The sequence below is a fragment of the Hevea brasiliensis genome, chromosome 2 (assembly GCF_030052815.1).
Source record: "Hevea brasiliensis isolate MT/VB/25A 57/8 chromosome 2, ASM3005281v1, whole genome shotgun sequence".
Lineage (NCBI taxonomy): Eukaryota > Viridiplantae > Streptophyta > Magnoliopsida > Malpighiales > Euphorbiaceae > Hevea > Hevea brasiliensis.
The window spans coordinates 17591713-17604175 of record NC_079494.1 but is presented as its reverse complement, the minus strand read 5'-3'; the positions used below and the strand labels follow the sequence as shown (position 1 = coordinate 17604175).

Genomic DNA, 12463 nt, shown 5'->3' with positions numbered 1-12463 from the left:
CTCATTTAATAATAAAAATATTTATAAATTATTTTTTATTAAATATATTAACTATTTATTAATTATTTATAAATACTTTAATAAAATATATAATTATTTAAAATTTTAAATATTTATAATTAAAATTATCTATAAAACTAATTTCTATGTATTAAGCTAAACACTTTTTAATATTTATCAAATTTATTGAATAACAATTTAGGCTAATTGTGGTTTCTCTAAAAGGCCAAAAAACAAAAAGACTTATGGTCCCACCCAACCAACTCTATCCAGCCTTTCCATTGCTTGAAAAACCAGTGACAAGGAGATCATAACTTTTCACAAACACGCGCCAAAATTTAGAGAAATTATAGAGCAGGGAGCAGTAGATAAATAAAGAATGATAGCCCAGTGAGTGAGCGTTTCAATAACAATAACAGCAGCAGCAGAAGCAATGGTTAAAGCGGTGGTGGCAGACGAAACCCAACTCAATTTAGCCGAGGATCGCCTCAGCCAATCGGGTCTCACCTCTCAGGTCTCTGCTCGCTTATCAGTCTATGGACATCCACACTTGAAAGAACAATTACAGAGTTGGATTTTTTTTTTTTTTTCTTTTTGGCTTAGGTGGGTCTGGTGATAGGCAAGCTCAGCTCTACATTAGACCGGGGCTTCGTCTACGATTTGGTTCCTACCCCACCTAACGATGCCGGAGAGCCAGCTTGTTCTCTTATCGAGACTACTACGGCCACATTCAAAGACGACAAGAAAAAGGGATCCAAACCCAAATCTCAGGCCGCCGATTCTTCCACTTTGGCCATCGATAGAGATTGGGTCGCTGAGCACGCCCGTCAGGTCTATTCTTCTATTCCCACTTATTTCTTAATTACTCTATCTCTTTTGATTGTATTTCTTTATTCAATTATTGGGATTTCATTTCAATTGGGGATTGGATCGGACTGTGGTTTTTAGGTTTCGAGAATGTTACTGGGTGGTATGAAGGTGGTTGGCATATATGTATGGATTAGTGATACCTCTTTCAAGAATTCAACCATTACTCTTTGCCAGGTGGTTTTTTCTATTTTTAATTTCACTTTAATTTCCACCATAATCTGTATTGAAGATGGCTAGGAACTTTGTTTAGGGATTTTATTGCAGAGCAATTTTCTCTATTAACTTGTGTTAATTCTGAGCTGATAAGTTATTATTAACGGGATAGCTTTTGCAGACCGTAAAGGGAGTTGCAGAAGCTGCACCCGTCCTGGAGACTGATTATGATAAAAGGCTACTTATTCATATATCTTACAGTCCCAGGAGGTATTTTTCATTTCCAAACCTGCGAATATTCTTTATAATCCCAATTATGTTTCCATGTATTTGCTTGGAATCCCAATTACGTGTCATTTTAGTAAACTTGTTATACTTCTTGTTGATGAGCTGACCGGCATTTTAAACTTGTATAGGTGGACATGTAGAAATTGTGTGCTGTCTTCGAATATTACATCAAGTAGCATACGGCCTTGTGATTTTAAAATGGGAAGGGTCTTAAGTTCACTTCGGACATTTAGGTGCACGTATAACTTCAACCTCAGGTAAATCCATTGATCAGTGTGTACTTTTCTATAATTAAGCAATAGTCTCTCTCTCCCCCTCCCCCCCTCACTTTTGACAATTTATGCTCATAACTGTACCAGATTTTATCAGACGCAGCTTTCCGGTATATGAATTGTTGTTGTGTATCCAAAGGACAACAGACTTTGGTGCTGAAATGTTACTTTGCATTTAAAAATGATTTATTTTCATGGAAAAAATGTCTTCTGCCTACTCAGGTACCTCAAATATTTTGTATCTTGAACTAGGTAACTTCGCAAGGCCCCATTTTTCAAAAGGAAAAGGCTGATCATCCTGTTTAAAGGCTTTTCATCAAAGAGGCCAATATTTGTGTGCATATAAACAAGCTTAAGCATTCCTATGTACATGACCTGATTTGGAGAGAATTAGATCTTTATTATGGTTGTCAAAGATGATAAAAAATGAAAAAACCAATTTGTAAATCTAAATTCTGGCATGAAAATATGATCATCCTCTGTTTCTGTCAATATGTAATGAACATATGATTGCATTACAATTTGAGAATCTTTTGTCTGACACTACAAATTTCATATAACATGATCAATGAGTTTATCATGATATTTCATATGATTGCTTCACAGCTGGAGAATGTTTTTGATTGACCCTTCAAATTTCTCATAACATGATAAAATGCCTTTATAATGATGTCTCATTATCATAGGTCGAGTTTGATATCTGGCTATTCTGTTGCAAAAATCTGGTTGCATATTGCAATTTCTCTCCAATGTTTTTAGTTCTTGTGATACTTATTGTATGAATATGAGGAAACCAGTGCTAGCACTAAAGTTGAACCAATATTTGCCTAGCTTTCCCATATGTCATGAAAATGCATCAAATACCTCAACGTTGAGTTCAATTCTGCGTCATGGAATCTCAGTTCATGCAAAAGAGCTAAGAAGTGCAAATGCTTTAATTGATGGAAATTTGGTAAGAAGCAATCTGACATTGTCAATTTCCAATTCATTTTCTGTTTGCTTTTTGATGTTATGGGAAAACTATATACATCTTGATACTATGTAGCCATGCTTAAACAGTATAGGTGTTCATATGCTAAATGTAGCCATGCTTACATTGCTTGTGAAAGTTTTCTGGCAATATAAACTACCAAATATATCTCACAACTTTTCTCAGTAAAGTACGTTGTTGCAAAACTAACTTGTTTTGGATATTTATTTAAACTTCTGATTGTTATATATGTACCACTGTATGATACTTGTCCTTATTGAGTTTGGAATGAGACTGTAGAAACTAGATTTGCATTCATTCATTCATTCAGTAGATCAAGTGTGCTGGGCATCTCATTGTAGTTTTGTCCATCTAAAATGAAAAACTGCAGTATGGATTGCTGACTTGTATATTTTGACTTGTATGAATTTGATACCTTGCCTATCACTGCACCATGAGATGTGCACCTGACTTAATGTAACTTGCTGGCATGTGAATTTAATGATATATGGACTTCACTAAAGCAGAAATTGATCTATTCTAATAGTCTGTAATCTATATACTATGTTTACAATAGGTTATAGCTCATTTTGTTGGTCTGGAGTGGACAATTTTAACGTACTTTGACTTGACTTTTCTGGAATAGAAAGTTATTAAAGCATTTTTTTATGGTATTACATTTTGTTTGAAGAGTTATTCCTTTTGTCTATATGGTTCTAGGTTGTTAATGAAGAACCTTGCACTACTGACGATTTGCATGAAGTTGAATTGCTTCTACCATTCATGAAGAATACACAGGCTGAAGGTGTGTTATTTGACAAGATTATTCTTAGTGTTGTTTTTAGTTGTTTTAAATTTCTGTTTCAAACATTTAATAATTTGTTTTTGTTCTATAAAGCATGCAGTCAAATGGATGTTGTTGGTGTTCTTATGTTCAGTGGGTCTGTGTGCTCCTTTGCATACTTGAATTCAAAAGAACCAGTATCACAGGCTGTTGCTGATATAAAGGTATTCGATATATTTTAATTTTATCTTTTTTTTTTTTTATTGTTTTTGTTAGCACTATCATTTTTATACCTTTGCTTTAAGTATTTAGGGAAATGCTTTACAGAATTGTTGTCCTTGCACCTTAATTGTTTATGTAAGCTTTGCTTGGGCTTTGCCTTTATCAACAGCATTCTGAAACTTGTACTGGCTACTCGTGAAGTGTAGCATGTTGGTACAATTCATTGTGCATAGGCATTCTTGGCATTTTTATCTTCCTAGGTTTCTATACACGTCTAACTCATGTATAGGAGGTGCCTTAGGGGTGTGTCTCACTTTTACTCAAATTAAGGTACCTATTTTGCACAATGTACTCTTCAGATTCATTGATCTTGGTGAAATCAGGCAGTATTGATTGGATGAAGTTTGAAAACTGTTTCAAATTTTAGTACAGTTCACCAGTAAGCAATTGGCAGATGCTGCTGACTGCCAACAAATATGGAAGTATGATGGCAACAAGGAATATCCGCAAAAGTTTAAAGTTATATAGTTGAATTTAATGTTGAACTGTTGAAGAAGAAAGGATATTGTAAATTTTGGAAGTAAATATGTGGGATTTGAACATTTTCTGCAATGACTAGCGAAGTATAAATTCTCTATTTCTCCTTATTCATGGTTGCTCTTTTCTTATGTATTCTGTTTCCAGGATGATATCATCAGAAGTTTACAAAGCAGACTGGATATCATCTGTGATGAAGCAGATGAAGATCTGGGTCTGGTAGATGATGATGGTGGGGAAGCAAGCCAAGAAAAACTGCCTGAAAAACCTGTTTCCAAACTTGTCCCGTCCTTATTGAGGTGTGTCAAATGTAGTTTCTATAGTGTTTATGGTGTAGAAAATGAAAGTATCAATATTATTGGGATATTTTATACTAGCCATTTTCACATGTGCATTGCATGTGATGTGATTTTTAACTAGTGAATATATTTCTGCAGTAAGAATTATAAACCATTATATATCTTCCTTTTTTTTTCATTATTATAATTTCTATTTTACAATTTATGAGAAAGATTAAATGATTAGGACTGTATTTAAATAATATAATTTTAGATTAATAGCACTTTACATGCTTCGTCATATGATAGCTTACCATTCACTATATGTCTATATCCCTTTCTCCCCTTAATTAGAACTCTAATCTTGTTGCATCTTCAGTTAGCTTGTTTGTCAGAACCAATGGGTTTCATCTTTCATTTTTTGAACTGCAATTTGGAAAATTGATATATTTTTCTTCCTCCATCCTTATCACATTTGCTATTGCACACTTTATAACAGGAAAACATGCAATCTTGCATTTCCTCGAAGAGTATTTATTCCTTGGTTGGCTGGTACATTTATATGTGACTACTTACAACCCTCTGAGAAACTTGAGGTTTGTGCTTGAGTCTCGTTGAGCAAAATATTAAATTTATTTTATGCACATCTGAGATCCACGCTGCATTTATGTGAAGAATCCTTACCGTAATATCATCCTGTGTTTTTGAGTATAGCTGTTTCCTTGGTCCTTAGGTCCTAAAAGATCATTGTGTTGAGTTGATGTCCATGGAAACTCCCACTGATACCTCGGCAATTCTCCAACCAGAAATAGAAGCTCCATCAGTGATAGCTAAATCTTTTTGGGATGTTGCAGTCCTAGGTCATTCTGCATCTAGCTTTTCTGTAGAGAAGAACAGAATGATCGACACGAGTGGTGTGGATAATAGCAGGGAAAATATCAAATCAATAAACTTCAACATTTTGGCTGCAGTTTTCTTCCTTCTCCTTTCTATCTTTGTAGGTTTTGTGCTTCTCAAGCGATCTTAGTCTCTGAGGGGATTTTTCACTTAAAAAATTATGCGGGTTTGGTTAGAGTGCCATGTTTGTTATTATAATTTTCATTTCAAGGTTATGGAGCGTCTGCTTGTTGGGTGATCATAGCCTCTTGATTGAATTTTGGCTTATAAATGGCGTGGGATAAGTGTTTTTTATTTTTGTTTTTTTATTTTTTATTTATATATTTTTTAAAAAATTCTATTGTAAGGTGATCGAGTTTATTTTTTTTTAACTCGTATGCATGATTCCTCTGATTACTTATGAGAAAGATAATAATGGCTAATCTGTTCTCTGTAGTGTGGGCTGCGGAATGATAGCATGCAGTAATTTTTCCAATCAATAAAATGTAAAATAATGGAAAGCTCTATTATTTATGAAAGAGTTCAGCAACAAAATTACTTTTTTTCTTTTTTGTGTTACTATCGTTTGTCTGATCAAAATATCTAATTTTCTCTCATTCAACCGATTATTATTTATTTTGTTTAAATTAATTGTGCTAACTCCATATTCTGAGCTTAGCGTAACAAAGTTGATGAAAGAGGATTGCAGTAGGTTGACAATCAGTATAAAATTAAATCAATTCTCACGAGTAAGGATCCTTTTAATTTAAGCGCTACATTGACACTTGAATGTGTTAAACGAGCAATGAATTTCAACACATCGTCGCTCGGGTGTGTCGAACATTGGATGGTTCTCATATTTTGGACAAGTGTGGGCGAAAAAGTCAGTTTCTCCACATTAGCACCTAGATGTGTAAAATAGATAAGGGTTCCCAAATCTTGATAAATGAGCTTGAATAAAGAAGAGAGTCCCAGAGAGTAAGGTTTCCAAGGTAGTTGAAATATAGGATCATTGATTAGAAAGTTAATAGAGCTTGCAAATACTATGAAGAGGAAGAAAGTTGACATACCTCATTTTAAAAAAATTAAATAGAGGGGCAAAAGGCTTGAAAGATTGGTAGCGCATATTATAAGTTGTATTTTAGGTTTAAGAAGAATAAAAGTTGGATATGAAATATAGTAGAATCAAGACTAAAAGATAAGGTAGTGGAAGTGAAAAGAATTGGTAATATGATTATCTCCTTGAAATTAGTGTTGGTAAAGGAGATTAGTATCATCATCAATGCATATGCATCTTAAGTAGTTTTGATTGAGAAAGTTAAAAGCAAGTTTTTGGAGTTATGGATGTATTGATTCAGAGTATTCTTAATGATAACAAGATTTTTCTTGGGAGAGATTTGAATGGACATGTAGGCAGTGGCAATGACGGTTTCAAAATAGGTGCTTGGAGGGTTCAAATATGGGAGTAAGAATGAGAAAATTATGAACATTATAGAATTTGCTTTGACTTTTGATCTGGTTTTGGCAAACACTTTTTTCAAAAAAAAAAAAAAAAAGGCTTTAAAGTGGAGGTAACCATAGCTAACTAGACTTTTTCCTCACTAAGAGAGGGGAGAAGCTCTATGTAAGAATTTCAAAATTATCTATGGTGAGACTTTAACTACTCAACACAAGCTAATGGTTTTTCATGTGTATATAAAGAGTAAAGTGAAAGAGGAAAAGAGATTTTTGTGACCTAGAACATGATAGTAGAACTTGAAAGCATGAACCAAATAGTTTTTAAGGAGAAGCTATTGATACAAGGTGTATGGAATTTAGAAGATAATATTAATACCACATGAAGGGAATAACGAGCTGCATTAAGAAAGTAGCAGTGAATATACTAGCCTATCCAAAGGTAAAAGACCATGCCAATGAGAATCTTATTGGTGGAGTGAGGAGGTTCAAAAGACTAATAGGATGAAATGAGAATGATATAAAAAGTTACCAACCACAAGATGGAGAAGCATTAGGGAAATATAAGTTTTCAAGGAAAGAAATTAAGAAAGCAACTAGCGAAACACATAGTAAATCTTTAATCTCTAGCCAATAAAGAAGGGTAGAAATCTAAAACTAATCAAGTGCATTAATAATAATAATAATAATAATAATAATAATAATAATAATAATAGTTTTAAAAACTTGACTAAGTCAGTCAAATTGAAAACTGAATCAGTGATCGGTTCGGTTTAGTTTAAAAACAGCTTTTTTCGTCACTAAGAATTAAAATTAAAAAAAAAAAAACAACATATTTTTACATGTTGAACATGCAACTTGCAAAGATACTGTCTTTTATTCCACCTAACCAACTTACATTTGTTGCTTAAATGAGTCTAACTATTTTAATTATTTACTTTAAGCTTCAAGTTTTTCATTATTTTTTATTTTTTAATATATTTTTTTTATCTATTTATTATGGTATAGAGTTTAAATACATCAAAATTTATTTTCATTATTATTATGAGAATTTTATTATAAGTATTTTTATTAGAAAATATTATTATTCAAAAATTAAAATTCTAATATAAAATTTAAATTATTTTTGACAAAATATTATATATTAAAAAATTAACAATTATTAATAATTATGTCAAACTATTAATTATTATTATTATTATTATTATTTTTAAATAGAGTATTAATTTTTTCAATTAAACCCTGGTTTAACCTGTTAAACTTTAAATCTTTAACTTGTTGTTTTTCATCTGTTAAATGACTGCATCGAGTTTAAAATTTTTGATAACAATCAACAAGTTTTGTTAGGAGACGGTGAGATTAGAGTTAAAGATGCTACTTTAATTAGCTATTCAACGTGAGTCATGAGGATAACTTTATATACCTTAATGGTTATTTGACAAAGAAAAACTTTAATTGCACTCATAGAATCAGATTTGTTGAAGTTAAAGAAGCCACGAAAATCATGAAAATAGAGAGGGCTTCAAGGCCGGATGGTATCCTAGAAGTGCCTTAGGGATTGGAATAACTTGGCTAACCAAGTTATTGAATGGCATATTAAAATCTAGAATATGCTAAATGAGTGGAGGAAAAGTACTTTCGCTCCTATATTTAAGAACAAACGAGACATCTAAAATTGTGAAAACTATTGTGGCATTAAAAGTCACGTGATGAAAACTTGAAGAATGATTGAATGCAAACTTAGGGAAACTACAAAGGCATCAGAAAAAATCAATTTGGCTTTATGCCTAATAAGAATACAACATTGCATATTTTTCTATTAAGAAAAATAATGAAAATTTATAGGAAGATGAAGAAGTATATATACCACATGATATTTATTAAAATAGAAAAGGCATATGATGAAGTAGTAAGGAAAAATCTTTGCTGGGTGCTAGAGAAGAAAGGTGTCCATTTTAAATATATAAATGTCATTAAGGATGTGTATAAGAGGGTGATCACAAGTGTAAGAACAATGGAAGAGGATATGAACGAGTTTTAAGTTTACATAAGGGATTAGTTTTGAGTTTGTAAGATTCTTGACTGAGTGAAAAATAAGTTATATAGAATTGTGGTCAGGCTAACTATTGCACGAAAGTGAAAGGTAAATGTGAGAGAGGGGTTTGGGGGTAAAATTTTCTAATTTCATGTTTAGTTGCATGAAATTATGTTTCAGTCCCTTTGTCCTAAACTTTTATTCAAGAAGGTCAAAAAATCCTGCAACTAAATCTCTCTTTCTATTTTTTCTTTCGTTTTTGTCCTAATTTTTTTTTTCTGTCTTCCCTATCTATTGGAGAGAATTTAAATACATTTAAAACTAGTTTTTATGACTCACTTAAAATATTTAAAATATTAAAGAAATTAAAACAATGCCCAGGCCATCATTTGCTTATAAAAAGAAAATATTTAAAATTTTCGAGATATTACTCGTGGGTTAATAGCTGGATCGCTTTGTTTTCAGCATATCAATTATTTATTAAATATGATATCTATTGATAAATTTAATTAATTAAATTTTATTTTTAAAATTCATATTTCAACATTTATCAAGCTATTTACATATATCTTAATGATGCTTTAAATTTCATATTTGAATTTTTTTATATTAAAAATTTATAATTTATATATAAAATAGAAATAATTTTATAAATAAATATTTATGAAATATTAACTATATATTAAAATAATTAAACATATCATTTTATAAAATTTTTTGTATCGCCATAAATAAAAATAGCTAAATAATATCTTATTTATTAATTAAATACAAATTTTTTAAATATTAAAATATTAATATTATTGATATTTTTGAAAAATTTAAATTTAAAAATTTTAAATTAATTGATTTATTGTGTTATTGGATCAACGAATTAACCATTGAGTTATCCAAATTTTTATGGATTAAATCTTTATCTGGTTCAATGAGAAAATCAATCAGATTTTATGTTTAGGCTATTGATTCACCAGATCAACCCACAAATTCATCTAGATTTGATAACATTGATTTAATTCTAACCAATACTATGGGAGCAAACTCACTCAAAATGAGTTAAAGTCAAGGATTAGACATAAAAATTAAGTTGTATTTTAGTTTAGTTTCTTTTTTAAATGGCATTTAAATTTTAATAAAAAAAATAATTGTTACTATATATAAATTACAGTTAAAAAATTTATCGCTGAACTAAAAATCACATCCAAAGTTATTTTTTAATTAAAATTAAAAGTAAACTAATTAAATAAGTAATTAAAAATGTTTATGTTAATTTTTTCCCATTAAAAATTAGAATGGAAAATGCCTGTAGTTGATTCATTATATCGATGATAGACAATACGAGTACAAAGTAGCTTCCCCTTTATGAAGAACATAGTATAATATTAGAACGAACATATTCCTTCCTCAGTGGAGCAATACCCAATATTTTAAGGATATGCTTGCAGCTGAGACTCATGCTTTCGGATATTCCCCTCCTCAGATGAGACAGGAAGATACTTGTTGGTGACTGCCACCATCCTTAAATTTCAAAAATAATGCAAACAATTGATGAGCATCTTCGAATAAGATAGAGGCATGTTTCATAATGAATTTAAAATATAATACATATATGTATAATAAAACTAACATATAAAATTATTAAAATTTATATATTAATATTTTAGATAAATATATCGATGAATAAATTTTAATTATTAATTATAATAACATTTTCATAAAAATTTATGTATTCAATGATAGTAATAAAATCATTTTGTATATATGATGATTTTATTTTAAAATTTTTCATAGATAGGTGTTTCCCATTTGTTTATTCTTTAAGTTCCATTGTTGTCACCTTTTATCAACCATCATCAATGAACGAAGCTCGCAATTCTCGAATCTGTGAAAACAGTAACATTTTTATTAGAAAAATTCAAATAAGTCCTTTTCTTTATTAAAAAAAAAAAAAAAACAAACACTTACTGTTTGCAAATTTCACTTCGCAGTGATGGATGACAATCAATTGGTAAGGCACTCAGTGTATAGAGCAAGAATTTACTGTGAGAAACAACTGCAATTTCCCTCTCTTGTCGTGTCCACAACCTGACTTCACATAAAACCCATAAAATCAATTGTCATGATAAAACCGTACGTTGTAAATATAAAATTATCATATGCATTTCAGTAATCACCAGTTCATAAACTTCAAGCCCCTAGCTGCAATTTCTTCGCTCGTCTCCCTCACATCAGCCTTCCACAAAATGTCATCATCACTCTCTATCTACAACCTCAAATAAAAGATGATTAGAGTTTCAACCAAACCTAATAATCAAACTCTAAATATGACATTCTTTAATTTAATTAAATATACTTGCCCATGAAAAATCAATTTCAGGGAAAAGATTTCGATATTGGCAAATAGTTCTCCTCTTATCACATGGATGAACTCCCTGCAGTGAAATGATCATCAATGGCACAATATCCCCGCGACTAAAAATTAATATCTCAGTATTTTTTTTTTGTCCAAATCTCACAATCTCCCTGCGAAATTTATAATATCTATAATGATCCAAATGACATCAGTGGTGACCCGATCTGGTTCCTGCCATTATAAACCTCAAAAATATTTTATTTAAATTGCACTGCAAACTTTTTAGAATAAATCATAATTCGAACCTAATAAAAACATTTCTAAAATAGAAGCCACATCATAACACATATAATTTCTCTCTTCTGCTAAGCATGGATGATCTATTCCGCACATTTATTAGCAAGTCTTCTTAAGGAATCAACAACACGTACCAGGCGTTCTCTACAAAGTTCAATTGCTACAATCGGTGGGCGCTCGAGACCTGATTCTTCACTTCCAAAGATTTCAACTGCTGTTTGCATGCTCCTGCAAAAGACCCATTATCTAAACAATCAACAAAATTGATTCTTCAAATACTTGAATTTGGGACAATCCGATTCAGACCTTAATAAAGGAGAAGTGATGACTAAATCAATCCTCTTAAGCAGTCCAGAAGCAAGAACATAGTTGCGTAGATTGGTAACCTGTTACTAAAACGCCAAGCCATCGCAAATCATTCTACAAAAACAGTATCAGATAACCAAATACAAATGCAGAATTTTAATATATGAAAAATAATTCATCAATCACCTGTTGGCAGCCCAGAGGGGAGAGTGGTGCATCAAAAAATTCAGGGGATAATAAAGCACTGTGATCCTTCTCTCCTGCTACGTTATGAATTCCTTGTGCATGCCTCAACTGGAGACAATAATATGCAAGGATAAATATAACATTGGTATAGTAGACAAAATAATACAGAAAACAGTAATAAAAAAAAAAAAACCAGATGAAGAATTTTGGAATGGCCTAATGGGCATTGGAATTGGGCTGTTGTAGCATCCATTGATTTCAGGTTAAGCTGGATGTTACAAATGCAAAGGTCGACCAGTACCCACAGAAACTTAAATAGAGGTAAACTGGGAACTAAATTTGAACTTGAAGCCATAATATGCCATGTAATATTCCATATGCTTTTAGGCTACAACTTAATGGTTAGCTCTATAAATAAGATTCGAAACTAGCTTTTCTAAATTGGAATCAGGTTTTACCTGCTTCCTAAGTGTGATTTACTATGCATATGTAGGGCATAGACTGGTGGAGCTTGGCGATAATATTTAAAGGGTCGAACAAAATTATAAAATAATTTATTAAAAATAATATATAACAAATTCACT

The 12463-nt window shown here is 31.2% G+C and overlaps 2 protein-coding genes across 4 annotated transcripts; one reads left to right on the top strand and one right to left on the bottom strand.

Annotated features, from left to right (window-relative positions):
- Positions 1-326: 326 nt before the first annotated feature.
- Positions 327-5617, top strand: LOC110654179 (uncharacterized). Of its 2 annotated transcripts, none has more exons than XM_021810081.2 (11): positions 327-514; positions 604-831; positions 949-1044; positions 1196-1293; positions 1440-1568; positions 2415-2535; positions 3274-3358; positions 3452-3561; positions 4244-4395; positions 4874-4970; positions 5108-5617. In XM_021810081.2, exons 1-11 carry the CDS (start codon positions 434-436, stop codon positions 5399-5401), a joined length of 1491 nt encoding a protein of 496 aa, XP_021665773.2. In that variant the 5' UTR covers positions 327-433; the 3' UTR covers positions 5402-5617. The 2 variants fall into 2 exon arrangements, with proteins under 2 accessions (XP_021665773.2, XP_021665774.2); XM_021810082.2 differs by having other exon boundaries at positions 328-514; positions 1205-1293.
- Positions 5618-10024: 4407 nt separating this feature from the next.
- LOC110654177 (phosphoglycerate mutase-like protein 1) lies at positions 10025-12228 on the bottom strand. 2 transcript variants are annotated; one of them, XM_021810080.2, is made up of 9 exons: positions 12073-12228; positions 11880-11987; positions 11694-11773; positions 11522-11615; positions 11095-11169; positions 10912-11000; positions 10703-10822; positions 10575-10619; positions 10025-10255 (listed from the first exon to the last, which is right to left on the bottom strand). In XM_021810080.2, exons 1-9 carry the CDS (start codon positions 12130-12132, stop codon positions 10165-10167), a joined length of 762 nt encoding a protein of 253 aa, XP_021665772.2. In that variant the 5' UTR covers positions 12133-12228; the 3' UTR covers positions 10025-10164. The 2 variants fall into 2 exon arrangements, with proteins under 2 accessions (XP_021665772.2, XP_057985659.1); XM_058129676.1 differs by lacking the exon at positions 11095-11169.
- Positions 12229-12463: the final 235 nt, after the last annotated feature.

What these genes read in the sequence shown, in the direction of transcription:
- LOC110654179 (XM_021810081.2), top strand. Translation starts at nt 434, where the DNA reads ATGGTTAAAGCGGTGGTGGCAGACGAAACCCAACTCAATTTAGCCGAG. An exon ending in ATATCTTACAGTCCCAGGAG is followed by an intron (nt 1,294 to 1,439) that starts GTATTTTTCATT and finishes AAACTTGTATAG; the next exon opens with GTGGACATGTAGAAATTGTG. An exon ending in GAAGAATACACAGGCTGAAG is followed by an intron (nt 3,359 to 3,451) that starts GTGTGTTATTTG and finishes TGTTCTATAAAG; the next exon opens with CATGCAGTCAAATGGATGTT.
- LOC110654177 (XM_021810080.2), bottom strand. Translation starts at nt 12,132, where the DNA reads ATGGATGCTACAACAGCCCAATTCCAATGCCCATTAGGCCATTCCAAA. An exon ending in ATTCCAAAATTCTTCATCTG is followed by an intron (nt 11,988 to 12,072) that starts GTTTTTTTTTTT and finishes TATTGTCTCCAG; the next exon opens with TTGAGGCATGCACAAGGAAT. An exon ending in CGAAGTGAAATTTGCAAACA is followed by an intron (nt 10,620 to 10,702) that starts GTAAGTGTTTGT and finishes CTGTTTTCACAG; the next exon opens with ATTCGAGAATTGCGAGCTTC.